Source organism: Ogataea polymorpha (genome assembly GCF_001664045.1).
Source record: "Ogataea polymorpha strain NCYC 495 leu1.1 chromosome Unknown OGAPOscaffold_7, whole genome shotgun sequence".
Classification (NCBI taxonomy): Eukaryota; Fungi; Ascomycota; class Pichiomycetes; order Pichiales; family Pichiaceae; genus Ogataea; species Ogataea polymorpha.
The window spans coordinates 936,228-962,047 of NW_017264704.1; the positions used below are offsets into that span (position 1 = coordinate 936,228).

Sequence of the window (25,820 nt, forward strand, 5' to 3'; positions counted from 1 at the left end):
AAAGGATCGGCTCAGCTTCGTCCGCCAGCTCTCGCTAGCCATTAACCAATTTGTCCACAATGCCCGCCGCATACAACGCCTTCTCCTCCTCGGACCGTCTGGTCACGATCTGCACGCACACGGGCATCTTGTCCCAGTCTGCGTCGCCGTCACGTGCCGAGTCGACGCGGCCCACCGGCACCACTACACACGCACAGTCTGTTATGTTGAACGGCGCTGTGTACCGCGGCGTCGACGACGTATGAGGCTTAGATGCGGCCGTCCACCAGATCGGGCAAATCAGCACGTCCACGCCCCATTTTTTCCATGCCGCGTAAAACTCCTGCTTGCACTCGTACACCTCTTTGCTGACCTGCCACCACTGCGTCACATCGAGCGGTTTGTCGATGCCCTCCTTCACAACGAGGTTTCTAACCTGCTCCATGTCGGGCTCGCCCGTCTGAGCAAGCGTCGTGGCAATCTCCTCGTACGCGTCTGCCCCAAAAACTTTGCCGATGGTGTCGAGCAGTTTTGGTTGCAGATCAAAAATCACAGTTTTCGTTTCGTACGCGGCAGCCTGCAATTTTTGCTCAACAGCGCCCAAACACCGTAGAATGGCCTTCTGCGGTGTCTTGATGCCGTCGTCCTTCCAGAAGCCGAACCGGAGCTTGCCCGTAGAACTGTTCAGCACCTTGTACGGAAGGGCCAGCACCTTGGGATCTGTGTTCCACAGTTCTGCCTCCACAATCAGTCGGAACATCAGGTTGACGTCCTCCAAGCTCGTACCCATCGGGCCAATCACAGACGGCACAAGCTCCTGCCACGCGTAAGAGTTGCTCACGTTCATGTACGAGATCCTGCCCGTGGACGGCTTGAGCGCGTACAGGCCCTGGGCAGCGGACGGGATGCGGATACTGCCGCCGATGTCTGTGCCGAAACCGAGCACCGCGCCGCCGGCGCCAATCAGCGCGCCTTCACCACCGCTGCTCCCGCCCGACGACATGTTCACGTTGACCGCGTTGTACGTGTAGCCCAAGAGATTCGACTCTGTCTCTGTGCACATCATGGCGATCGGGACCGTCGTCTTCACGTAAAAGACGGCTCCCTGGGCGAGCAAAAGGTCCGCCAGCACGGCATTTTTCGCGGCGGGTTTGCCAAACAGCGCGCAGTAGCCGATCGACGAGTCCTTCCCCTCCAGATCGACCTGGTCCTTGAGCGAGACGGGTACGCCGTGCAGCGGGCCGACGGTTTTGCCGTGCGCGGCGTAGAACTCGTCTAGCTGTCTGGCGCGCGCAAGGGCCTCGTCAAAGAAGATCTCAACGCAGCAGTTGAGGATCTGGTGGGCAAGCGCCGCACGGTGGCAGAACGCAGTGGCCACATCGACCGCCGAGAGCTTGCCCGCCGCAATCTTGCGGGCCAGCTCGGCCAGCCCGAGCCGCGTGATCTGCGTCTCTGTCTCGGGCAAGATCGTGTCCAGGTACTCCCGCGTGTTCACAAAGCCTGCCTCCAGCATCCTGTGCTTGAGCCCCGGGTCGCGCCAATCCGCAGGAATCGCCTCCACCAGGTGCTTTTTTTTCGCCTCTCTTATCTGTTGCCACGACATTATCACCGCTGTGGGGCCAGGAACAGCCGTATATAAGCACACGAGCGATGCGCATGCGGCAGGGCTGAAGGGGCATTCGCGCGCTCTCATTGGCTTATCAAAGCCCACCGAGGATCCTTTTCATGCACGATAGCGGGTTTTGCTTATCTTATCGCGCCACTTAGTTTGCGCCTACTTAAACCGCTCAACACCAGGTTCCTGAGCAATGACCACCCCGATTCTCGAACAGAGCTACGGCTACGGGTTTGTGCTCGGCATCGGCGCAGCCTTTGCTCTGCTCATGTCGCTGATCACCCGCGTGCTGTCCAAATACCTCGGCCAGGTCCAGAACTCTGAACGCTTCACTACAGCCTCCAGAAACGTCGGTTCCGGCCTCATTGCCTCGTCCACCGTGTCTGCGTGGACGTGGCCTGCCACGCTTCTCTCGTCTGGCGCGTGGAGCTACGCTCACGGCGTCTCCGGCGGCTTCCTCTACGGCGTCGGCGGCACCATCCAGGTCACCCTGTTTGTGTTTGTGTGCCTGCAAATAAAATCTAGAGCCCCTGCAGCTCACACCGTTTCCGAGTGTTTTTCCGTTAGATTCGGCCCTGTCGGCCACTGGGTGTTTCTCTGCTACGTCTTTGCCACCAACGTGCTCATCTCGTCCCTGCTTCTCCTTGGTGGCTCGCAGGGCTTCTCGGCTACCACGGGCATGAACGTCGTCGCTGCCAGCTTCCTGTTGCCGCTCGGTGTCATGGTGTACACTGCCCTGGGCGGCCTCAAGGCCACCTTTATCTCCGACTGGATCCACACCGTCATCATCTACATCATCCTGCTTGTAGCCAGCTACAAGATCTACTGCTCGTCGCCGCTGATCGGGTCGCCGGGCAAAATGTACGACCTTTTGCAAGAGGCCCAGATAGCGTTCCCATCCGCGACGGGACAGAGCTACCTCAGCTACAGAGATAGCACTATGCTCATGCTCACGTGGACCGTGTGCCTGGGCGGGCTTAGCTCTGTTTTTGGAGACCCGGGCTACTCGCAACGTGCGATTGCGTCCAGCTCCACACAGGTGTTCCAGGGCTACACGCTTGGGGCGCTGTGCTGGGCAGTGATCCCCACCGTTATTGGTTCCTCTGCCGGACTGGCGTGCCGGGCCCTGTTGTCGAACCCCCACTCCCCCACATACCCTAACGAGCTCTCTACAGAGGAGGTCAACAACGGCTTGCCCGTCATCTACGGCCTCTACGCCGTCATGGGCAAGTCCGGCGCAGCAGCAGGCCTCATCATGCTGTTCATGTCCGTCACCAGCGCCAGCAGCGCCGAACTCATTGCCTTCTCGTCTGTCACAACCTACGACGTGTACAGAACGTACATCAACCCAAAAGCCTCAGGAGCACAGCTCGTGCGGGCTGCTCACATAGCCGTCGTGGGCTTCAGCCTGTTTATGGCGGTGCTGTCGGTTGTGTTCAACTACGTGGGGGTCACTGTCGGCTGGCTGCTGACTTTCAGCGGCATCATCGTCAACCCGAGCGTCTTCACCGTCGTGATTACGCTCTTTTGGAGCAAAATGACCAGATTGGCACTTGTCATTGGCGCGCCGCTCGGTACACTTTCGGGCGTCCTGTGCTGGATCGCCGGCGCTTACTGTTTCGGCAACAACGTCGTCGATAAGGACACCCTCAACATAACCAAGGCCACCTTTATCGGCAACTGCACAGCCCTGTTTTCGACTCCGCTGTACATTGTGCTCGTCAGTCTGCTGAAGCCGGATCCGGAGCCGTTTGACATGAACAAGTTCCGTACGAGCATCACCCTGGCAGACGACATGGACGCTGAGGAGGAGCACGCGGCCGAGCTGCCGGCAAATGAGCAGAAGAAGCTGCGCTCGCACATCTGGGCCGCGGCCGTGATCAATATCGTGCTTGTTTTAGGTGTGTACGTTGTTCTGCCCTTGGGATTGTACGGCAGCAACCACGATCTAAGCAAGGCCTCCTTCACAGGGTTTATCGTGGTGGTTTTAATGTGGCTGCTGGTGGCAGCCATGTACATTATTTTATTCCCGCTATGGCAGGGCAGACATTCGATCAAGGTGTTGCTACAGGTGCTACTAGGGCGTGGCTCGGCTGACGGGACCAGCTCCGTGGAGGTCGTCCAGTTGCAGCAGGAGCAGAAATCTTAATGTATGGAGCCATAGCGAAAAAATCTTTTGATTACTGCGTGGGGCCAAAATAGCGATAATTAGTTACTTAGAGCGTCCTGTAATCGCACCAGTAGCTTTGCCGACTCGACCGCCTGCACTGAGATATCAGGCGGCAACGACGGCGTCATGAGTGCGCCGAGAATGGACTCGTCTGCCGGAAACAGCTTGGACACCGAAAACAGTGTTTGCAGCTCGTCTCTGGCCCCCGCTGAGATGGCATACCCCACTGCAGTGCGCAGTAGCACATTCACCAGCTCCATGCTCTTGCCCGAAATGTGGATGTACATCAGTTTGTTCTCGTGGTTGGTCTTGGCGTAGATGGCCGCAAAGATGAACGCAAGCTTGAACAGGTTAGACCCCACGAGCTCGGGCGAGCCGAGCAGCCGCAGAGCCACATTGCGCGAGAACTGCGCGTCCTCAATCACCTCGGCCACAAAAATACTGGCCAGCAGCAGCTCCAGACATGACGGCAACTTGTCGTTGAACCGCTCGATGCCCTCGTAAATCACGTGCAGCGGCAGCGCAGAAACAAAGAAACCCATTGTCCTCACCACCAGGTCGCCGTTTTTCCCCTGGTCGTATGTCTGCATCAGCGAGTTCATCTCCGGGTCCAGGTTCTCGAGCGCTAGCACGGACGACATCATCTTTTTGTTGTTTACCGAACCGCACAGCACCTTGGTGAGTACGTCGATCGCGTGTAGTTGATATTTGCCCTTGTCGGCATCAAACTTGGGCACGTAGAACCCGGCTTTTTCGTCCTCCGGGTCCAGAGGAACGCCGAACGCGAGACACAACGCAAGAACCAGAAAGGCCTCCTTGGTCGAGCGCAGCTCGATCGCATGCGAGATGTTGGTCAAGGTCATCAGTGTGTCTTTCATCAGATGCAATTTTTTCCGTGCAAACACAAACCCTTCGGACGTGCCCAGCGATGTTATCAATGAGTAGACAAAGTTCAGCAACGACGTGTTGGCCGCCATTAGATTATTGTTTGAGGCGCCCTGCGGATTGCTCACAAACGACAAGTTGCGTAAGATCATCGACACTGTGCTGAGCTCCTCCACCAACATCAGTCGACGGTCTAGGAACGTCTTGGCGTAGATGCGGCCGGAGAAATCATCTGCCTCTGCACGTGCGGCTTCAAGCAGCTCCATGTAAGACGGCAGAGCAAACGGTGCCAACGGTCTCTCGTCCACGTCCGACGCCGGCGTGTCGACGCGTGGCGGCTCATCAAACACAACATCTGCGTCGGACTCCTCGACCTCCAGACCCTGCGTCTCGTCGTCCACCTCCTTCGAGGTGAACGAGTCAACCACCACCTCAATGTCCTTGTCTCCCTTCAGTTGGCCGCTATACTTTTGGAAAACCTCGTCTATCTTGTTTGGCTTGAAATACTCCGGGCGTGCGTCTTCGAACCCACCTTTGCGTTTGGTCAAGTTGCCCGAGACCAGCATCTCCAGGATGTCAGTACCAAGACTGGCAAGCGCCTCCAGCAGGCCCATACACTCGCCGAGCGGCACGACGAGGTTTGGGTCCGACGTAACGATAAGCAAAACGTTCAGCGCAAGATTCACCTCCGCGTCGATATTGGACGACAGCGACAACGAGAGCGCGTTCAAATCAATCTTGCCAAGTTCTGGCACAAATAGGAACACAGGCTTCAAATGGTCGATCTGCTCGCCAAACGCAGACAGCGCCTTCAAATCGTGGCCCCCCACTTTGTCGAGCAGTCGTTGGTGCGGCACGTAGTTGCGAATGAAGTCAGGAACAAAGTTTGCGTTCGGCTGCGGCGTCGTGTGGCGCGACTCTGCAGTCGCAGGCGACGGCTCGCTCGCACGCTGTTCCGCTGGAGTGAATTTTGTCTCCTGGACCGAAGCGGGCGTCGGAGCATTGAAAACAGGCGGTGTTTGGTGACTGGTACTGTTGGGTGTGGATTGTTTAGACTGAGTCTGCTGCTCAAGCTGTTTTTTCCGCATCGATAGCTCCTTCATCCCCTCCGGCGTGTTGGCATACAGTTCGAACGGAAGCAGACATTTGTGGTACATCTGGACAAACTCACGCAGCAGCTGGTTGTTGTCGGGTGGGATTCCAAACTTGCTGGCCACAGGCACAATCTTCTTGGACCTGAGCACGTTGTTGAACCCGCCGAACTTCACCATCACGGCGTAAATCAAAAAGAGGTTCATTTTCTTGCCCCCAATCACAGGATACCTCTCCGCCAGGGGAGTGTTGTTGCGATTCATAAACTCTTCCAGGAGACACATAAAGTTGTGCTGCTGCTGCATCTGTATCTGCATCTGTCGCTGCTGCGGAGTGTTGACGTTCGGACTGTTACTGTGGGAGGAGGACGCGGGACGGGGTTGTTGATACTGCTGAGAAGGCGGCGTTGGTGCCGGCACAGACGCGTCGAAAGGGCTCTGCGTTGGTGGCTGGGACGGAACCACACGCTGCTGCTCCAATTGAGCGCCTGGATTGTTCTCAAACACCTGCGGCGAAAAAGAAGACATGGTGCCCCCAGACATCGTCTCGTCGTTAGGATTGAACGTCTCGCCCGGCTTCTTGGCCTGGGACGCAGACGTTTGTGGTGGGGCAGGACGCGCCGACGACGAGTTTTCTGGAAACGTCAAAAATGCCATTTCGTCGTCGCCGGCCTGCTCGTTCCAGAATTCACTGTTCATGGGACAATAATCTAGGGAAACAATTATTTATTATACATTATGATTTTTTGACTATTTTATCAAAAGCCGGGTAACCATGACCACCGCCGGCTCTTCCTGAGCTGTTTCTGCAGGTTCCTATAGTGCTCATACTCGTTCCAGCACGAGCGGTCACCGAAGTTGCAACCTGCCATGTTGACCAAAAAGTCGCGGTCCTTCTCGTTGTAAAAATACTGCGGATCGTCTCTCTGTTCCGCACAGGCTCCTGGCGGAAAGCTATTGATAGCTCGCAGGGGCACAAAGCCAACGCGCTCCCTGATCCACGGCTGTGTTCTATACAGTGTCTCGAGACAGTCCTGTTCCTTGTGCTCCCACGTCATGTGCATCTGCTCGTAGAATACCGGGTCCCACCAGATGTCCAGCAAAAGCTCTGTCCATTCAGACCGTCTCACCAGAAAGCTTCCTAAGTTGAACCCTCCGCAGTCCTGGGCCAGCACCAAGTCCACAGGAGCATGCTCGACGTCCACGTATGGTGAGTCCACGGGAATGTGCAGCGGGTTGTGGTACGACAGGTCTCTGTAGGTGCGGTTTTCCAGATTTTTGAATAAGTATTCCTCGAGAGAGATCTGCGGCTCCATGATGAACGTGTGAAGGTCTAGCCACCAGAACCACTCGGCTTCTGGATACTGGCGCATGGTCTGTTTGAGAATATCTGCCTTTTCCCAGCCTTCGCGCCATTCGTGGCTGTATCTTCTTTTCAATGCTGTGTCTTTAATGGAGAGGATGTACCCGTGTTGCTCGGCATATTCTCGTTTGTTAGCGATTGACGACCGCTCCACAGACCATTCCTGCGGGGTTTTCCATCGCTGCACACCACCGCCTTCGTTGGCCGCCAGAATGATCACCACCCGCGGGTTCTTGTGGTAGTGGGGCAGAAGGAAGAACAACAGCAGCGGCAGCAGCAGCAGTACGTACGGCCGGTGGCGCAAATACCGCGCAGCAAGCTCCAGCCACGCAAACGGCGATTGGGTCGCTGGCTTGAGGGTCTTCGAGTATGGCTGGTGGGCCGCGTACGGGGTGGACATGGAACCGTAATATTTATTTATAGTTTCTAAAATAAACTAAAAGTCGATCGTCGCTAAAGGCCTTTCAGCAGCTGGTCGAAGTCGGGCACAGTCACGGTATCGCCCATATAATTAGCGTCGACGAAATTCGACACCGGCATGTGCATTACATCGGCAAAGTCCTCCATCTCGGGCATCCCGTCGAGGCTGAAAGGCGCGCTCGTCTCCGCCGTCGGGTCGGCACTGAATTTGAAGTGTTTGAGGAAGTCGGACTCCCTGACGTTGGCCATTTCTGTCGGGTTGCTGCTATGCGCGAGCCACTCGTTGATACTGTCGTGCGAGCTGTCGGAAACCGACTCGCAGCCCGTGCTTGGCTGTGTTGCCGGGAAGTGCTGCAACGATTTGGTTGCAGGGTCCACCACGGGCTCCGCATTGCTGTCGGTGGAGTATTTGGCCCGCTTGCGTGGAATAAATGGCGCGTAGTTCCTATGGTACAGCTGGAAGGGCAGGAAAGAGTTCAGCTCGCGACGATCTTTCTCCAGCTGGTCGTCTGCCCCCTCGAACAACCGCGCCTCCAGCTTGTGCTCGATCCGTGCGCTGATCTCGTCGTTCAGCTGGTCCGGGAACGTGTCGCTCGCGTCACTCACCTCAAACGTGGTCCGCAACAGTTTCAATCTCTTCCTCTTGTCGAGGTATACCTGTCTCACCACATAGTGTGCCATTTGGCCTTGGAGATACTGTTTGCCGTATTCCTTCATAGAAAGCAGGTTCTTCTGGATGCAGTCGTCCGCCATCTTTGCGATCGTCGCGTCTTCGTTTAGCAGCTGGCACAGCATGGTGAACGAGCTCGAAAAAATGCACTGCATGTAGATATTCGGACACGGAGCATAGTTATTGTCCTTGAGCCACTGGGCCGAAATCTGCGAAATCATAAACGCACAATGGAAAGTCAGCCCCCATGAAGGGATGTTCTGCAAGAACTCCTTGTCTTTGCGCTGAACCACAAGTTTTTTGTACTCGCGCAAAATATTCACCCGATGGATCGTCAGCAGCAGTAGATAATAGTACATCGTGATCAGCGCCGAGTGGGATGTCTGCGACTCCGGATCATCCAGCTTGAATACCAGATGCGGAGGAAGACTCTCAAACCACTTAGTCACCAGCCTGTCGCACTGGTCCACGTCCCTCCACAGCAAAATCCCGTCCGCCGTATTGTCATTGGATGATGTGATATCGATAAGCTCGCCGATCTTGATCAGATTTCGAAAATACTCGTGGTTATTTTGCGCAAAGTCGTCGAGCGCAAACAGCTCCTCCGTGTTCTTCGAAATCGCCGTTTCCGCCTTGGACACCAGATATGAGCCGCTGTGCCAGAACACAAACATGCGGTCACGTGCGTAGATGATCCACCACAGCCTGCGATACATGTTGCGCTCGTACTGCGGCAGCCGTGGTTGTTCTTGGTAGAACCTGTTGTCCTGGGCAACCTGGTGTGCCATGCGCAGCCACGTGCGTCCGCTGGTGCCCATGGCGTACTTGGTCATCTCCGAGATGCACGAAAGCACCAGGTACGTTTGCACGAGCGCGATCGGGTCCTGCTCCACAGACGCGTCCACAAGCGCCTTGGTTCTCTTGTAGAACACGGCAGTGTATTTGTCGTATGTGTTGCGCTCTTCCTCCGTTGCGAGCTCTGCTTTTGCAAGAATTGAGCCGATGCAGAGCAGCGCTTGCACCAGCACCAACGACGGCACGTCCTCCAATTGCTGGTGGTCTTTAATGAACTTCCCGTACTCCAGGATCATCAAGCAGTTGTTCATGTTTTTGAAAAAGAAGTTGAACAGTTTCCAGCAGGTAACCCGGTCCGGCAGATTGAAGCACCCTAGCTGCGTCATGTACTGCAAATCCAGGTCGTCGAGCTCCGTTTCGTATCCCACGACGTTTTTGTAGAACTTGGACGCCAGCTCGTTCACAGCAGGATAGAAAGCCATGTTGACCGCACGGCTCTCTGTCTGGGCCGCTGAACGCATGTATTTTTTGGGCGAGAACTTGATCACGTTCAGGAAATTATCCTGCGTCACGAAATACGTCACCCCGTCGGTCTTCCTTCTGCGCTTGTGGAGCACGCACTGAGACTCTACCTTCAGCTCCTTACACTTGCTGCACGGCATGCCGGCAGTGCCAATATCACATTTTATTTTTCGCCGGTGGCAAATCACACACGCAGCTCCGACCTTGCGCTGATCCATAATATAGATGATTTATAATCTATTTTTTTATTTTTCATCTTCGTAATTCATTAAGTTATATGTCGTAGGTTTTTCGGAACGACTCCACATTCAGGCCAGGCTTAACCTTGTCAATCAGGTCACGCCGGTCCATTGCTAGAAAGGCGCGCTTTAAAGTTTCGATCAAGCTCGTGGACTGATTGCTACGGGCTACAGAAGAAGACCCATCCAACGACTCCACCTCGTGCATGCTCAGTCCAGTGAGTAGGTGATCCACGGCGTCGCGATACATTCCCATGTTGATGAAAGAAACACCCAAGTTGTATCTTGCTCTCACAAAGTTGGGGTTCAGCTGCAAAGCGCGCGAGTACGCCTCAATTGCCTGCTCGGGCTTGTTCGAGTTGGCAAGCGACGCACCCAGACGATTCCACGCCAGGGCGTCGTTTGGATTGTGTTCGATCGCCGCCTGGAAACAATCCAACGTCTTGCTGTACTCCTCCATCGAGTAGAACAGCACTCCAAGCCCCGTCTGCACCTCAGAGTCCATGTTTGCTCCTTCGGGAGACAGCTGTGCTGCTTTGATAAATAACTGTGTCACACGCTTGTTGAGCGAGAACCGGTCGTCCGCCTGGATGTCTGGGTTCGCATTTCGGGCACGCTCGGCAACCTCCGGGTATTTGGTTTCGATCCATCTCTCCAGCGTAGCAAACGCTGCGTTGTCGTACCCTTCGTTAATGTACGAAATTGCCAGAGTCATAAGTGCAACAAGATTCTGAGGCGACAGTTCCAAACACTTCTCCAACGCTGCTATTCCAGCAAGTTCTTTCTCGTTCTGGGTCTGGACCTGGCCCAGACGCAGCCAGGCATCGACATGGCCGGGATTCTGCTCCACGGCAGCCTCAAATGCCAGCGCTGCCTCACTGAGCTTCGCACCGCTTTCCATCAGCTTGATGCCAATCTCGTAGGCGTCCAGATTGTTACGGAACTGATTATTCTCCTCAAAAGTGTACTCGCCGTAGTTCAGCCTTGTCTGTGCGTACTTTTCGAAATCTTTCTCCCATTGCGCCTGGAACTCGTCGTTGCTTAGCATGTTGTCCGCATAAGTCTCCTGGATGTTGTCCCAGACTTGGTCAAACGCGCTCTCCTGTGCGGAGACCGTCTCCTCTGCCGGCTGCTGCATCTCGGCTGTTGCCTCTTCCATCTCCTCCATCTCCTCCATCTCCTTGAATTGCTGCTCCCAGTCCACCTGCTGGCTTGTGTCCTCCTGCATCACGCTGTTTGTCATGCTACTGGCCTGAATTGGCCCATTCGCAGAACTAAAGGGCCTCAAGTGCAACCGTGGAGCCATCCCCATCGATCTCATCCGAACCTGGCTGACTGGAGACGGACTGTGTGTAACCTGAGACGTGGCCGTGTTCTGGAACTCTGACGACCACCCAGAAACTTGCGGCTGAGCTTGTCCTGGAATTTGCAAGGGCACTGGGTTCTGCGCGCGCGGACCCCTCAGAGCAGGGGTGGTCTGCGTTTGCAGGTCCGGCTGGATCATGCGCAGCTCATTGGCCATCGGCTGAAAGTTGAACGGCGTGCTCTGGTTCATAAACTGCTCCATGTGTGCCCTTTCGGCCTCGTTCATAGCCACGGGTGCTCTGATTTGGGCATTTTGATGGGTATCGTGAGCGCTGTTGCGGAGCGATTGCTCGAGCGACGTATCATGCTGCGACTGCTTGAAAAACTGCGCCAGTGGATTGGCGTTGGCAGCACACTCCGATCCTCCCAGAAATGACATATTGATGGTTTGTGCTCAAGTCGCGGTGGTAGGCGATTTATAAAAATTCTCGGCTGCGGTTCCAATTTCCGCTTGTGGGCCCCACCCTCCGATAAGTCACACCCGTGCACCGGCAGGGGCAGGGCGGTGGAGCTTGGGAGCCGTGTCGCAGAGAAACAGGTAGACGTGACCCCACACAAAGCTGAACACGTTCTCGTAGAACCATGTGAGCGGCAGCGTACGCATGTTTCCGTGCATAGGATGGTATCTGACCACGGACAGCACTGTGAACATCACAGGTAGGTAGATGGCGTTGAAGCGGTAGATGCCGAGAATTTGCAGTCCGTCCGTCGGGTTGCGCCTAGAGTAGATGTAAAGCATTGTGTCCATGAGATGTTCACCGATTCTGTATAGTGGGTGGACGTAGGTGCTGAACATAAAGAGCCCCGAGCTCAGGATTGCAAGACACGTGATGAAGTCTTTTGTGCGATGGAACGAGTTTTCAAGGTACTTGGAGTACCCCACAAACATGTATAATATTACCAGAACGTTGAACGAAAACGGGCCGAAATACAGCAGAGACGTCAGTATTCGCCAGAACTGGCCGCGGATGAACACGTCCTCATAAGTGTAGACAAGGTCTCTTTCGGACGCAAAGCCGGCAAAGTTGATCAGCGAGACGGCAACTATGCCGATAGTAAGCATCCGAGTGACAATCGGCACTTCCATCAGCCATTGGACAGGCATGTGTTCCATTTTGTGGATTTATTTTTTGAAACTTTTTAATTTTGATTTTATTTTGATCTTTTTTTCCTACAATGCTCCTTGTTCCCTCCTCTCCCTCCTGGAGCAATGAAAATGAAAAAACACTCACCACACCGTACCACTATCTTGCGGACCAGACCCAGGGAAAGCATCTGAGGAGCCTGTTGATCAGAACGTTCAACTTGGTGCTTAATGTGCCGGCAGAGAAACTGGAAAAGATCGAGGCTGTGATCGATACATTGCACCTTTCGTCTTTACTGATCGACGACATTGAGGACAACTCAAAGCTTCGGCGTAGCAGGCCGTGCGCCCACATGATTTTTGGTGTTCCCCAGACCATCAATTGCGCCAACTACATGTACTTTGTGGCGATGCGCCTGCTGACAGATGCCATCGAAAACGAAGACAAAAGGCTTGCGGCACAGAATATCTTTCTGGACGAAATGACCAATCTGCACCGGGGCCAGGGTCTCGATCTTCACTGGCGAGAAAATAACGAGTGTCCGTCCGAGAAAGAATATGTCAATATGGTGATGAACAAGACGGGAGGATTGTTCAGGCTGAGCGCAAAGTTGATGAACCTGCTGGCTGATCAGCCTTGCGACAAACTCATTGCGCTAAGCAACATGCTCGGAGTGATCTACCAGATCAAAGACGACTACATGAACCTCATATCCAACGTCTACAACAAAAATAAGGGATATTGCGAAGATATTACCGAGGGGAAGTTCTCGTTCCCCATTATTCATTCAATCAATGCAAACCCAACCAATAGGGAGCTACAGAGAATACTGAAATTGCGCACCGAGGAACACGAACTCAAGTTGCATGCCCTTAACATCATGAAATCCACTAATAGTTTCGAGTACTGCCGCGAAGCTCTCCGCGATCTTGAGAACCAGGCACGGGAGGTGATTGCTGAGGTCACTCAAGACCCTGCCATCCGAATTAAACTGACCAGCACACTAGCAAGAGTGTCTAGCTTGGATGCAGAGAATAGCAGCTAGTCGATCTCCATCTCCACGTCCTCGTCCTGTGCGACCTGCGTATCTTCGTCGTCGCTGTCAAGCTCCTCAATCTTTCCCTTGAGGTCCTTGGAGTCTATATATCGCGAGTATGTGAGCATTTCGGGATTATAGTATTTGACGAGAGCACCTTGACTGCGCACATATCGATCGTATAGCTCACTGAGCTCGTTCACGCGCCGGCCTTCCGCCACGTTTGGTATGATTAGTTTGTTCAGGTCCACATTCGAAAGGTCCACCTTCTCGCCTTCCAGAGGGTCTGGGTTCTCTCTCAGGAACTGGTCAATGTTGGATATCACGACCCGGTCGCTTGCTGGGCTGTGTTGCGGCGCAGAGTTCAGATACTCGCTCTCAAACATGGATTTGCTTGTATACCCCGGGCCTCCAGCACCGATGTGGAGATCCGTGAAATTTTCAATCAGTCTTCGCTTTGTATCGCGGAATGCCGACTCCCCGGCATCCAGAAACCGTTTCCTGCCTATGCACGCCATGTCCGGGTCCATGTCATAAGAAGAGACATGTATATTTAAAGAAATTTCGAGTCGTGCGATAAGGAAAATTTGCTCTATCCAGAATTTCCACGAACGTTCTACGCTCTGGTGGTGTAAAGGCCCACGACTGTTATGATGTATGAGAATTCGTAGGCCGCTTAGCATCTTAATGTTGTCACCGTACTATACTTTGTGATACTATTTGTAGTCTATTAATAGTGTAACCCGTAATTTGGTAACTCCTGTGTCTACATGGCGGTGCTAATCTAATTTCTCTTTATTTTCACCATGTCGACTCCCCTGGATAATTGGCATGTGGACGAAATATTCACCGAGCTCGGCTCGAAAGACGCCGGCCGGCAGAAGCGCGCTGCTAGCAGGCTACGCGACCAGTTTGTTGCCGTGTCGCGTGAAGCCATCACAGCCGAACAATTAAGTGTCTATAACAACTACATCAACAAACGCATATTCGATCTTATCAACAGTTCGAGCGTCTCGCAGCAGCTAGGCGGCATTGAGGCGATCAACGCGCTTGTGGAGTTGATCAGCAGCTCGATGCCGCGTATTGGAGCCTCTTCAACCACGGAAGAGAACTCCAATATGATCGCCCGGTACGCTAACTACCTCCGTCGGCTGATCACGTCGAACGACCTCGCCGTCATGAGACGGGCCACCACGACGCTTGGCAAGCTGGCCATTCCGGGGGGTTCACTCACAGGCGATTTTGTGGAGTTTGAGGTCAAGCGGTCGATCGAGTGGCTCGTGGCGGAGAAAGTGGAAAACAAAAAACACGCAGCCATCCTGATCATTAGCTCTCTGGCAGAAAATGCCTCCGCAATGCTCTATCCGTACATCAAGGAGGTGCTGTCGAATATTTGGATTGGCTTGCGCGACTCAAAAAGCTTGCTCAGAGAAGATTCCGCCATCTGTCTCCGTCACTGTCTGAATATAGTGTACGAGCGAGACCTGGAACTTAGAAGCTATTGGTTTTCAAAACTGTACACGGAGGCGACGCTGATATTCCGCAACTCGCCTGCGACTTCCAACGGAAGTGGTCCCGTGGTGAATAATAATCCGTCGGAATTCATTCATGGGTCCTTGTTGTGCTACAGAGAGCTGGTTCTCCAGGGCTCGTCGCTGCTGCACTCGAAAATAGACGATATTTATGAGAACCTCATGGGCATCAAGGACCACCGGTCTGTCGATGTGAGAAGAGAGGTCACCAAAATCATGCCTATCCTTGCGAGATTCGACAGGGTCAAGTTTGTGGACAAATACATGCATCGCGTGCTGCTCTACTACATCTCGCAGCTGAAAATTGGCAAAGACCGCTCATTCATCCTGCTGAGTATTGGAGATCTCTCTGTGGAGGCCAAAAATAACATCATCAACTATCTTGACGGTGTCGTGCTCGAAAGCATCAAGGACGCGTTGGCGTCAAAAGTGCCCAAAACGAAAAAAGAGCTTGTTCCGTACTGTTTCTACTGTCTGGCAAAATTGGCGATTTCTCTCGGACCGCCATTGACAAAGTTCATCAACAATTACGAGCTCATGACACTGATTCTCAAATCTCCAATCAATGACAATATGCTTAGTCTGCTTAAAATATTCATCGACAACCTCCCGTCTTTAGAGCCCATGATCAACGAAAAACTGATCAACGCAGTCAGCTTCTGTCTGTCGGGATTCGAGTTCAAACATCCTGGAGCTCCCGACTTCAAACGACAAATGAACGCCACTCTTGCACACAACTACCGTCACAGCATGTACATCAGAGACGGCGGCCAGTTCGGTACGCCGCCAGTAGATATCACCTCGCTCACAGGGCTGCCAAAAAGCCACTACCAGGAAGAGCCCGACGTTGTGATTATTCTACAGGCCCTCAAGACCTTGAGCTATTTTGACTTCAGAAACTACTCTCTGACAGAATTTGTCCGCTATTCTGTCATCCACTACATCGACCACGACAGTCCTGAGGTGCGACTACGGGCAGCTTTGACCTCGTCCAAAATATATCTCTCGGACCCAATCTGTCTCCAAAAAAGCCTGAACTCTTTGAAAGCTGTGAGTGAGGTTCTTGACAAACTGCTTACAGTCTGCATTACCGATCCGCACGAGGAAATCCGCCTGCAAGTGCTCAACAGTCTGGGTGAGAGATTTGATCCCCAGCTGTCTCAGGCCGAGAACGTGAGGCTGCTTTTCATGGCTCTGAACGACGAGTCGTTTGAGATTCGCAAGGCGGCCATCAAATTGGTTGGAAGACTCTCAGCAATCAACCCGGCTTACATCGTGCCCTCGCTGCGCAAGCTGCTCATCCAGCTGCTCACCACGCTGGAGTATGGTGGCCACAACTCCAGAGAAAAGGAAGACACGGCGCTGTTGCTTGCTGTGCTGATTTCGCACACAGGCGACCTAACAAAGCCGTATTTCAAGCCCATCATGGACGTGTTGCTGCCTGCCAGCACCGAACCCGGTGCTTCTGTTGCGGCAGCGGCAATTGCAGCGATTGGCGAGCTGGCCGTAGTGGTTGGTGACGAAATGGTGCAGTACATTCCGCAAGTGATGCCAATTTTTATCGAAACGTTCCAGGACCAAAGCATGAGCTTCAAGCGGGACGCAGCACTGAAAACGCTCGGCCAGATCGCCGGGTCCTCGGGCTACGTTATCCAGCCGCTGCTCGATTACCCGCAGCTGCTGGGTCTGCTGGTTAATATTCTGAAGTCTGAGACATCACTGGCAGTGAGACGCGAAACTGTGCGTCTGGTCGGTATCCTCGGAGCTCTCGATCCGTACAAACACAGAGAAGTGGAACGACACGGCCAGGATTCGCAGACTGTGGCAGAGCAGAATGCACCGCCCGTGGACATGGAGCTGCTGATGAAAGGTAAGTCGCCGTCAAACGAGGACTATTTCCCAACAGTGGTGATCAAGACCCTGTTGCGCATACTCAAGGATGCGTCCTTGAGCACCCATCACCCGGCCGTCATCCAGGCGATCATGCACATCTTCAAGACGCTGGGAATCAAGTGCGTTCCGTTCCTGGACAAAGTTATTCCTGGTTTCGCGACTGTGATTCACACGTGTCCGCCCTCGTTGCTGGAAACATACTTCCAACAGCTGGCCGACTTGATCAAGATCGTCAAGTTGCACATCCGCCCTCATTTACCAGAGATTTTCGCGCTCATTGAGGAATTCTTCCACCAGGTCAATCTCCAGGTCACCATTATTGGCATGATAGAGCAGGTCTCGAAGGCCCTGGACGACGAGTTCAAAATCTACATGTTTCAGGTGATTACCATTTTTCTGGACGTGCTGGACAAGGACGACTCACCGCGCAAGGTGTCGACGTTGCGCGTACTCAAGGCTTTCACAGTTTTCGGCAGCAACATTGAGCCGTACATGCATCTCGTGATTCCACAGATAGTCAAGCTTTTTGAGTCACCGGACGAAGTTGTCAGTAAGGAGGCCATCGAAACTATTGGGAAATTGTCTAGACATGTCAGTCTAAACGACTACTCGTCCCGAATTGTGCAGCCACTAGTTAGAATTCTGGTCTCGCATTCTTCCGAAGACATCAAGAATTCTGTCGTGAACACCATCTGTCTGCTCTTGCTGCAAATGGGCACCGAGTTTTCTGTGTTCATCCCAGGAATCACTAGCATCATGACGAAACATAAGCTGCAATATCCCGTCTACGACCAACTGGTTGACAAACTGATTCACGGCGAGCCGTTGCCAACCACTCTCCTGAATGATAAAACGCAGGAAACTCCGTCCAACGACAACTTCGACATTGAAGCAACGCCGCGGAAACTCCCAGTCAACGCCCAGGCGCTGCGTTATGTCTGGGACTGCAATAGCATGCGCACAAAAGAGGACTGGCAGGAATGGATCCGCCGACTGAGCATTGAGCTGCTCAAGGAGTCGCCGTCGCCGGCTTTGCGTGCCTGCTCCTCGCTCGCTACCGTTTATCCACCTCTGGCTAGAGATCTTTTCAACTGTGCCTTTGCAAGCTGCTGGAACGAGCTGCACATCCAGTACCAGGGAGAACTGGCCCAGGCTCTGTGCATTGCGCTGTCCTCGCCGAACAATCTACCGGAGATCCACCAGACGCTTCTCAATCTTGCTGAGTTCCTCGAACACGACGACAAGTCGCTGCCGATAAGAATCCAGACCCTGTCGCAGTACGCGCAGCGGAGCCATGTGTACGCCAAAGCACTGCACTACAAGGAGCTGGAATTCATTCAGGAGCCGTCTACGCCGACAATCGAATCCCTGATCAGCATCAACAACCAGCTGCAGCAGTCGGACGCCGCTATTGGAATTTTGAAGTACGCTCAGGACCACCACGGCCTACAACTCAAGGAGACCTGGTACGAAAAGCTCCAGCGCTGGGACGATGCATTGCGTGCTTACAACGAACGTGAGAAGGAGGAGCCGAACTCCACCGATATCACTATGGGAAAAATGAGATGTCTACATGCTCTGGGCGAATGGGAGCTGTTGAGCGAGCTAGCGCAGGATAAATGGAACAATTCGTCTGGTGACATCAAAAGGGCCATTGCGCCACTGGCTGCTGCGGCCGCCTGGGGAATCGGCCAGTGGGAGCGTATGGGTAACTACATTAGCGTCATGAAGGTGGAGTCGCCAGATAAGGCGTTTTTCAATGCTATTTTGTGTCTTCACAGAAACAATTTTGAGGAGGCCGCAGAACAAATTTCGAAGGCCAGGGATCTTCTGGTCACGGAGATTACTGCATTGGTGAGCGAATCGTACAACAGGGCGTACGGGGTGGTTGTGAGAGTGCAGATGCTGGCCGAGCTCGAGGAAATCATCAAGTACAAGTGTTTGCCCCAAGGCTCTGAAAAACGCATCCAGATCCGCGAGACGTGGAACAAACGGCTTCTGGGCTGCCAGCGGAACGTGGATATTTGGCAAAGGATGCTTAAAGTGCGTGCTCTGGTCGTGAAGCCGAAGCAGGACATGGAAATGTGGATTAAGTTTGCCAATCTGTGCCGGAAATCGGGCCGGCTGGGGCTTGCGGAAAAGTCGCTCAACGCACTTCTGGACGAGGGTGACTCCGGCCACCAGACGTCCCGGGCGCCACCCCACGTGGTGTACGCACAGCTGAAATACATGTGGGCCAGAGGCCAGCAGCGAGAGGCGCTCAACCACCTGATCGACTTTGCGTCGAAACTATCACGTGACCTAGGCGTGAACGAGAACGAGGCCATCACGCAGCCTCTGCCAACGGCCATTCCTGGCGCCTCCGACAATATCGAGAAGTACACCATGCTGCTGGCGAGATGCTATCTCAAACAGGGCGAATGGAAGATTGCTTTGAATAGCAACTGGACAGAGATGGACTCTACAGGTATCTTAGGCTCGTTCCTGCTTGCTACGCATTTCGACCCCAAGTGGTACAAAGCCTGGCACAACTGGGCTCTCGCAAACTTTGAGGTGATTTCCCCGCAGGCAAAGCAGTTGCACCAGGAAAGTGCGGACGTGGACGAGAAGAGTCTGGGAGGCATTTTGCACTACGTGGTGCCAGCGGTTAAGGGATTTTTCCACTCGATCTCGCTCTCGCAGTCTAATCCACTCCAGGACACGCTGAGACTGCTGACGCTGTGGATCAAGTACGGAGGCATTGAGGAAGTGGCCAATGCGATGCAGGAAGGGTTCCAGCTGGTGAAGGTCGACACGTGGCTGGACGTGATTCCGCAGTTAATCTCGAGGATCCACCAGCCGGACCCTGTGGTGAGCAAGTCGCTTTTGGGTTTGCTGTCGGATCTGGGCCGGGCGCATCCGCAAGCGCTGATTTATCCGCTGACAGTGGCCATCAAATCCGACAGCGTTTCGCGGCAGAGGGCAGCTCTGACAATCATCGACAAGATGCGTGCACATTCGGCGCGGCTGGTGGATCAGGCGGACCTTGTGAGCAATGAGCTGATCCGTGTGGCGGTGCTATGGCACGAGATGTGGTATGAGGGGCTTGAGGACGCGTCGCGGTCGTACTTTGGCGACCAGAACATCGAGAAGATGTTCCAGATCCTGACACCTCTGCACCAGATGCTCGAAAAAGGGCCAGAGACGATCCGAGAGGCCTCGTTTGTCAATGCTTTCGGCAAGGAGCTGAACGACGCGCATCAGTGGCTGATGAATTTCCGGCGCACAAAGGACGTGGCGTACCTTAACCAGGCATGGGATCTGTACTACGGCGTCTTCCGCCGGATTTCCAGACAGTTGCCGCAGCTGCAAAACCTCGATCTGCAGCATGTTTCTCCCAAGCTGCTGGCCGCAAAGAATCTCGAGCTCGCTGTTCCGGGAACATACGTGCCAGGAAAAGAGGTGATTCACATTGTGCGTTTCGAGCCGGTGTTTTCTGTGATCACATCGAAGCAGAGGCCGCGGAAGTTCAACGTTCTGGGCAGCGACGGCAAAAAGTACCAGTACTTGCTTAAGGGGCACGAGGATATTAGACAGGACAACTTAGTGATGCAGCTATTTGGATTAGTGAACACGCTACTTGCGAACGACCCGGAGTGTTTCAAGCGGCATATGGACATCCAGCAGTACGCGGCGATCCCGCTGTCTCCTAGCTCGGGCATGCTTGGATGGGTTCCTAATTCCGACACGTTCCACGTTCTCATCAAGGAGTACAGAGAACCGCGCAAGATCTTGCTAGACGTGGAACATCGTATCATGCTGCAGATGTCTCCGGACTACGACAATTTGACATTGCTGGAGAAGGTGGAAGTGTTCACCTATGCCCTGGATATTACGCGAGGCCAGGATCTATACAAGGTGCTGTGGTTCAAATCGAAGTCGTCAGAGGCCTGGCTCGACAGACGAACCACGTACACGCGCTCCTTGGCGGTGATGTCGATGGTGGGATATATTTTGGGTCTTGGCGACAGACACCCTTCGAACCTGATGATGGACAGAATCACTGGAAAAGTGATCCACATCGATTTTGGCGACTGTTTCGAGGCGGCCATTTTGAGAGAAAAGTACCCGGAAAAAGTGCCGTTTAGACTGACACGGATGCTGAGTTACGCGATGGAGGTGAGCGGTATTGAGGGCTCTTTCCGGATCACCAGCGAAAATGTCATGAGAGTCCTTCGCGACAACAAAGAGTCGTTGATGGCCATTCTGGATGCCTTTGCGTACGACCCGCTGATCAACTGGGGTTTTGACTTTCCGCTGAAGCAGATAGTCGACAATCCGAACCAGCACTTCCCAAACGCAAACTACAACGAGCTGTTGCGCAGCGGCCAAATCACCGAGGAGGAGGCCTCCCGGATGGAGGCGCAGAACAAGGCAGATATCTTGAACGCGCGGGCTGCGTACGTGCTCAAGCGTATCACAGACAAACTGACGGGAAACGACTTCAAGCGGTTCCGGGAGCTGGACGTTCCGAGCCAGGTCGACAAGCTGATCCAGCAGGCTACCTCTGTGGAGAACCTTTGCCAGCACTACATAGGATGGTGCTCTTTTTGGTAATGCGAGCCACACTGTTTACACGATTCTTGGTGTTGTATTCTCAGTGCCAGGCTAATTTTTCCGCCTCGCGGAAGCCCATGTCCGTGGGACGGAGAGTGCAGTAGATGATAGATAAGACGTCTTGGTGAATAGAGAGATGGTCCGTTTGAAACTACAGCTGTAGCCACGAAACCTGCTGCCTGTGTGTCGCGTCTCCCCCCACTGGAGAAAAAGCTACGGGCCTATTTGATGCCGTCGTCCCTGTGTTGTACTGAATATTTATGGTATACTATCTAATCATGCATATTTCTGCCTGATTTGGATATCCGAAAGATCGACAGCAGCCACCAAAGATAAGATACCATCAAAATTACTTAGCACATCTAATGACTGAAGTGAAAGAAAAACTCCCGGAGGTGGAGATTGAGGCTGCCTCAATCCTGTCCATCCCCGACAACAAGCTCAAAAAGCACCTCAAGCCCAGACACGTCAATTTCCTAGCCTTGGGCGGATCTCTTGGGGTCGGGCTTCTTATTGGAAGTGGGGGCTCCTTAGCCATTGCCGGACCTGTCGGGATGCTTCTCTCGTACATGATCATGGGACTGATCACCATGTGCACACTGTTCTCGCTGGCCGAGATGTGCTCTTTGCTGGGCAGCGAGGGTAATTTCGTTGAGATGGTCTCACGATTTGTTGACAAATCGGCCGGATTTGCGTACACCTGGTGCTACGCGCTCGGCTACAACCTGACACTACCGTCTGAAATCTCCTCAATCTGTCTTTTGATCGGCTACTGGGACACGGAAAAAAAACTGCCCGATTATGCGATAGTGCTGATCTTCACGTTTTTCGTGCTTATGGTCAACATTGTGGACGTGGGCGCGTATGGAGAGGTGGAGTTCTGGATCACCATGGTCAAGCTGCTTCTGATTGTCGGAAGCATGATTTTCTGTCTGGTTGCTACCTGGTGGCAACCCGTTGCACAAAACGACAGGCTTCCAGTACTGGAGAGACCCGGGGCCTTTTGTCCACTATTTGACAGATAAGCCTGTTGGCAAGTTCTTAGGAGTTTGGAGAGTATTCATCAACGCTGGTTTTGGCTTTCAAGGAACTGAAGTTGTTGCCTTGACAAATAGCGAGGTGCCAAATTTCCGAAAAATGGCCCCGTCCCTGATGAAGTCGGTGATTGTGCGGATTATCACCTTCAACGTTGTTTCGTTGTTTATGGTCACTTTGATGGTTGCATCCAACGACGACAAGCTCTTGAGCGCGGTCAACGCCGGGGCAGGAAACGGCGCAGAGTCGCCGTTTGTCATTGCTGTCGAAAATGCCGGGGTGAAAGTACTGCCTTCTGTAGTCAATGGTGGCATTCTCATTGCTGCCATGTCTGCGGCCAACACCCAGATCTACATCCCCTCCAGAACATACTTCTTTGGTCAAAAATACGGCTACTGTCCCAAATTCCTGACAATCACCAATAGAAACGGCGTGCCGTACTACTCGGTGATCTGCAACGCCGCGTTCGGTCTTCTCGCGCTGCTCACTCTCAACAACACCGCAGAGCAGGTCTTCAACTGGCTGATGAACCTGACTACCGTGTTTGGTTTTATTGGCTGGACACTGATCAATTACGCTTTCATCAGGTACTACTATGGGCTAAAAAAGCAGGGCATTGACCGAGACGAGCTTCCCATCTACAAATCGCCTCTCCAGCCGTACTCGGCTATTTTTGCAGCTTTGATGCTGGTGCTGATAACGTTCACGCAGGGATTCACCGCTTTCATTCCCTGGGATACGCAGAACTTTTTTGCTGCCTACATTTCGCTGGTGATTTTTGTTGTTTTCTGGGTTGGCTACAAAGGTTGCACCAAGAATTTCAGACAGATTCCGCTGGAAAATATTGATCTGAGCTATTCGCAAGACGAAGACGAGCTAGAGTATCACTCAAGAGCAGCGAGATACATGGATAAGGTCTTTAGCTGATTCATAAGCAGGAACAGATCTGGGCTCTGCTTGTCTATTTCATCCATATTTAAGTTAAAAATATCTCGGTAAAATTACGCTCTAGGGCAGTTATGTTTTGCTTAGAAGCCGTCAAACCTCTTTTCGACCAAACCTGTTCACTTACAAAACCGTGCCCTAATCGATCAAATTCCAAATGCGTCCAAGAGCTGTTGTTTAGCAGACTTCTTTCTCCAGTTGCTCAACGATTGACGAATGTCCTGTCTTAGAGTCAATTTCGTTGGTCCTTGAGAAACCTCTTTCTCTTCGCCGCTCGTGGCGGTAACGTCGGCCACAGACGCCGACTCCAAGGCAGTGTCGTTCTCATAAACATCGGCCTTGTCGGTGAGCTGAACGTTGTGAACAAGCAGCATCATAATGAGCATAGGAGTGATGACGCCCACAGTGGCCCATCCAATGATCTGCTGCGTTTCGCGGTAGGCCCTGGCAATGGCATCTCTCTCCTCGGTTCCCTTCTTGTACTTGAGAGCCACCTTGATGCTGCTGTAAATTTTGTTGGCGTTGCTCTTGGTGTCTTCTGGCAGATACTTATTAAGCTTGGACAGAATCACCGTGTTCCAGATCGAGCCTGCAATGGCAGAGCCAATCAGAGAGCCAATGGAGCTGAATGCAAGGAAGAAAGCAGTCGACATGGCAATGTTGTGACGGCCAGCCACAGCTTGCACAATCACCTGCAACGCGCACTGGTAGAAACCTCTGCCTGCACCGATAAACACCTCGGCCATGTACAGAAGCGGCCTGGCAGCCATGCCGTCGCCCGTGTTGACAAAGTACACCAACAGAACGTGTCCCAGGTAAAGGAGAATAATTCCTGAGGTGACAAACAGTTTGGAGCGTTTGGTATACTTCATCATGAGTCCTCCCACAACGCTGAAAATTTGGAGACACGCCTTCTTCGAGTTGTCGATCCTGCTGGCCTCTCCAACAGTCACGTAGTCGGAAACCTGAAGCACCGTCTTCATATACGTGGAGAAGGCCGAGTTCTCACACCAGTCCAGAGCAACAATGATGCAGGCGAGCAACGTGGTTTTTTGCAACAGGGCCTTGTGTTGCACAAACGGATACTTGGCAACCTTGGTGTTCCACAGGAGGAACAGACAGAAAATGACGAACCCAACCACCAGAAGTGCAATGAGCCTGGCTTCGTGCCATTTGTATGGACTGGACTTTCCGGTCAGTGTGAGTGGAATGAAAAAGAGCACAAGTCCAACGGCCATCAGAATGCCTCCAAACAGATCCAGTTTGACAAACAGGTAGTATCCGGCCTTCTTGAAGAAGTTTCCTTCAGGAAGGCCCTCGAAAGACTTGATAATCTTGTCTTGACCAGTGGATTTGGTCTTGCGGTCGACAATGTACATCATAGTGGTCAGAACAAGACAAGAGACGAACATGACAATGGCCCACATTCCATAGCCCCATCTCCAGGTGGAGTGCTCGATGAAAGCGTCCTGAATGACGGATCCGACGTAAAGAGAAGGCACTGCCGCAATGGCGTCCGGAAGCTGCGACATGAGACCACGGTTGATGAGAGAGGAAGTATCAGCAATGAACACCTGCTGGAACACACGGTACCCAATTTTGCCAACAGCGTACAGAATCTCTGCACAGACATAAGTTTGCACGTTCTGGCATGCGGCGTAAAGAACGTACGCCATGGTGTACACAAAGACAGAGAAACCGAAACCCTCACTGCGGCCGAAAAGGTCGTTGAGCTTGGCCATTATAGGATACGAGACGATTGCCGTGATTTTGTAGGTGACATCGGCGGTGGAAATCAGGGCATGGGCATCAAAATGGGACGTGGCGTAGGAATCCAGACCCGACGTGGAGTCTCCGGCAAAAGTTTCGACAAAAGCTGCAAAAACAAGCACACAGTAGGCGGCAAAAACGAGCTTTTTGCATCTAGGCGTACTTGAAGTCTCCGACGCAGTCCTGCTCAGCTCAACTGTTTCAGGGTCGAGCTCAGAGCTAGCTTTTTCTTGCGATTCGGTGTATGGTGCTGCCATGGTTGAGAGAAAAATCTCAATACCCACGTCTTTTTATAGTCGTTCGTTCGCCAAGCATTAAAAGTTCTTGCTTGGGATGAGAATGTACAACTTCCGATATAGTCTAAGCACTGTTGTGCGTACATATTATATGCATAAATGTTGATCTTTATGATAATCCGTGGTCGGGACCCAAGAAAGATGTTGTCTGACTTGTGCTCTGTGTCCATTCAAGGATGACACCAGGGCGACAAGAGTGTGCCTTCTGATCGATTGCGATGGGGGCTGAAAAGTGCTTGCTTTTCCTGTGCTACTCAATTTGTTGGACTCCAGGGTCTTAGAAAAAGAAACGATTTTTTCGTTTTATTGTTCTTGGCCACTCATCGCCCTGCCTGAAAAATAGGAACACAGCGAATTACAGCCACGACTTCGTGGTTCGCGCGTCAAAAGGTCAAATTACATCTGCACAGGGGTTTGTGCAAGAACGGGAACAATCCGCCTGCAGCACCGACTCGTCTAGTTGTGTGCTTAGATGGAAAAGATATGCAAGTGAGCGAATAAGTCTTATGGCGAAGCTA

The 25,820-nt window shown here is 52.9% G+C and overlaps 12 protein-coding genes across 12 annotated transcripts; 4 read left to right on the top strand and 8 right to left on the bottom strand.

Annotated features, from left to right (window-relative positions):
* Window positions 1–34: 34 nt before the first annotated feature.
* Window positions 35–1,582, bottom strand: OGAPODRAFT_10662 (uncharacterized protein; the record flags this gene model as incomplete). The annotated part of the gene is made up of 1 exon (XM_018353231.1): window positions 35–1,582. One exon carries the CDS (start codon window positions 1,580–1,582, stop codon window positions 35–37), a length of 1,548 nt encoding a protein of 515 aa, XP_018209004.1.
* Window positions 1,462–13,902, top strand: OGAPODRAFT_78322 (uncharacterized protein). Its single transcript, XM_018356446.1, has 3 exons — window positions 1,462–12,527; window positions 12,635–13,025; window positions 13,597–13,902. The coding sequence occupies exon 1, from the start codon at window positions 1,788–1,790 to the stop codon at window positions 3,741–3,743; it is 1,956 nt and encodes a 651-aa protein (XP_018209005.1). The 5' UTR covers window positions 1,462–1,787; the 3' UTR covers window positions 3,744–12,527; window positions 12,635–13,025; window positions 13,597–13,902.
* On the bottom strand, window positions 2,756–13,801 carry OGAPODRAFT_91573 (global transcription activator Swi1p). The gene has a single exon (XM_018357003.1). It carries the CDS (start codon window positions 6,437–6,439, stop codon window positions 3,803–3,805), a length of 2,637 nt encoding a protein of 878 aa, XP_018209006.1. The 5' UTR covers window positions 6,440–13,801; the 3' UTR covers window positions 2,756–3,802.
* On the bottom strand, window positions 6,456–9,681 carry OGAPODRAFT_17577 (uncharacterized protein). Its single transcript, XM_018355206.1, has one exon. It carries the CDS (start codon window positions 9,648–9,650, stop codon window positions 7,557–7,559), a length of 2,094 nt encoding a protein of 697 aa, XP_018209007.1. The 5' UTR covers window positions 9,651–9,681; the 3' UTR covers window positions 6,456–7,556.
* On the bottom strand, window positions 6,499–7,503 carry OGAPODRAFT_51780 (uncharacterized protein; the record flags this gene model as incomplete). Its single annotated transcript, XM_018355711.1, has 1 exon — window positions 6,499–7,503. One exon carries the CDS (start codon window positions 7,501–7,503, stop codon window positions 6,499–6,501), a length of 1,005 nt encoding a protein of 334 aa, XP_018209008.1.
* Window positions 9,767–13,801, bottom strand: OGAPODRAFT_17578 (per3 protein). The gene has a single exon (XM_018355207.1). It carries the CDS (start codon window positions 11,491–11,493, stop codon window positions 9,784–9,786), a length of 1,710 nt encoding a protein of 569 aa, XP_018209009.1. The 5' UTR covers window positions 11,494–13,801; the 3' UTR covers window positions 9,767–9,783.
* Window positions 11,590–12,219, bottom strand: OGAPODRAFT_52762 (uncharacterized protein; the record flags this gene model as incomplete). Its single annotated transcript, XM_018355757.1, has 1 exon — window positions 11,590–12,219. The coding sequence occupies one exon, from the start codon at window positions 12,217–12,219 to the stop codon at window positions 11,590–11,592; it is 630 nt and encodes a 209-aa protein (XP_018209010.1).
* OGAPODRAFT_10669 (uncharacterized protein) lies at window positions 12,291–13,219 on the top strand (the record flags this gene model as incomplete). The annotated part of the gene is made up of 2 exons (XM_018353232.1): window positions 12,291–13,160; window positions 13,211–13,219. The coding sequence occupies 2 exons, from the start codon at window positions 12,291–12,293 to the stop codon at window positions 13,217–13,219; spliced, it is 879 nt and encodes a 292-aa protein (XP_018209011.1).
* On the bottom strand, window positions 13,241–13,765 carry OGAPODRAFT_10670 (uncharacterized protein; the record flags this gene model as incomplete). Its single annotated transcript, XM_018353233.1, has 1 exon — window positions 13,241–13,765. The coding sequence occupies one exon, from the start codon at window positions 13,763–13,765 to the stop codon at window positions 13,241–13,243; it is 525 nt and encodes a 174-aa protein (XP_018209012.1).
* A 1,895-nt stretch (window positions 13,903–15,797) lies between the features above and the next one.
* OGAPODRAFT_17579 (uncharacterized protein) lies at window positions 15,798–21,385 on the top strand. The gene has a single exon (XM_018355208.1). It carries the CDS (start codon window positions 16,193–16,195, stop codon window positions 21,254–21,256), a length of 5,064 nt encoding a protein of 1,687 aa, XP_018209013.1. The 5' UTR covers window positions 15,798–16,192; the 3' UTR covers window positions 21,257–21,385.
* Window positions 21,386–21,621: 236 nt separating this feature from the next.
* OGAPODRAFT_78328 (uncharacterized protein) lies at window positions 21,622–25,116 on the top strand (the record flags this gene model as incomplete). Its single annotated transcript, XM_018356447.1, has 2 exons — window positions 21,622–22,186; window positions 22,278–25,116. 2 exons carry the CDS (start codon window positions 21,622–21,624, stop codon window positions 23,216–23,218), a joined length of 1,506 nt encoding a protein of 501 aa, XP_018209014.1. The 3' UTR covers window positions 23,219–25,116.
* OGAPODRAFT_83896 (uncharacterized protein) lies at window positions 23,135–25,263 on the bottom strand (the record flags this gene model as incomplete). The annotated part of the gene is made up of 3 exons (XM_018356743.1): window positions 23,135–23,252; window positions 23,451–25,159; window positions 25,184–25,263. The coding sequence occupies 3 exons, from the start codon at window positions 25,261–25,263 to the stop codon at window positions 23,176–23,178; spliced, it is 1,866 nt and encodes a 621-aa protein (XP_018209015.1). The 3' UTR covers window positions 23,135–23,175.
* Between the last annotated feature and the right edge of the window lie 557 nt (window positions 25,264–25,820).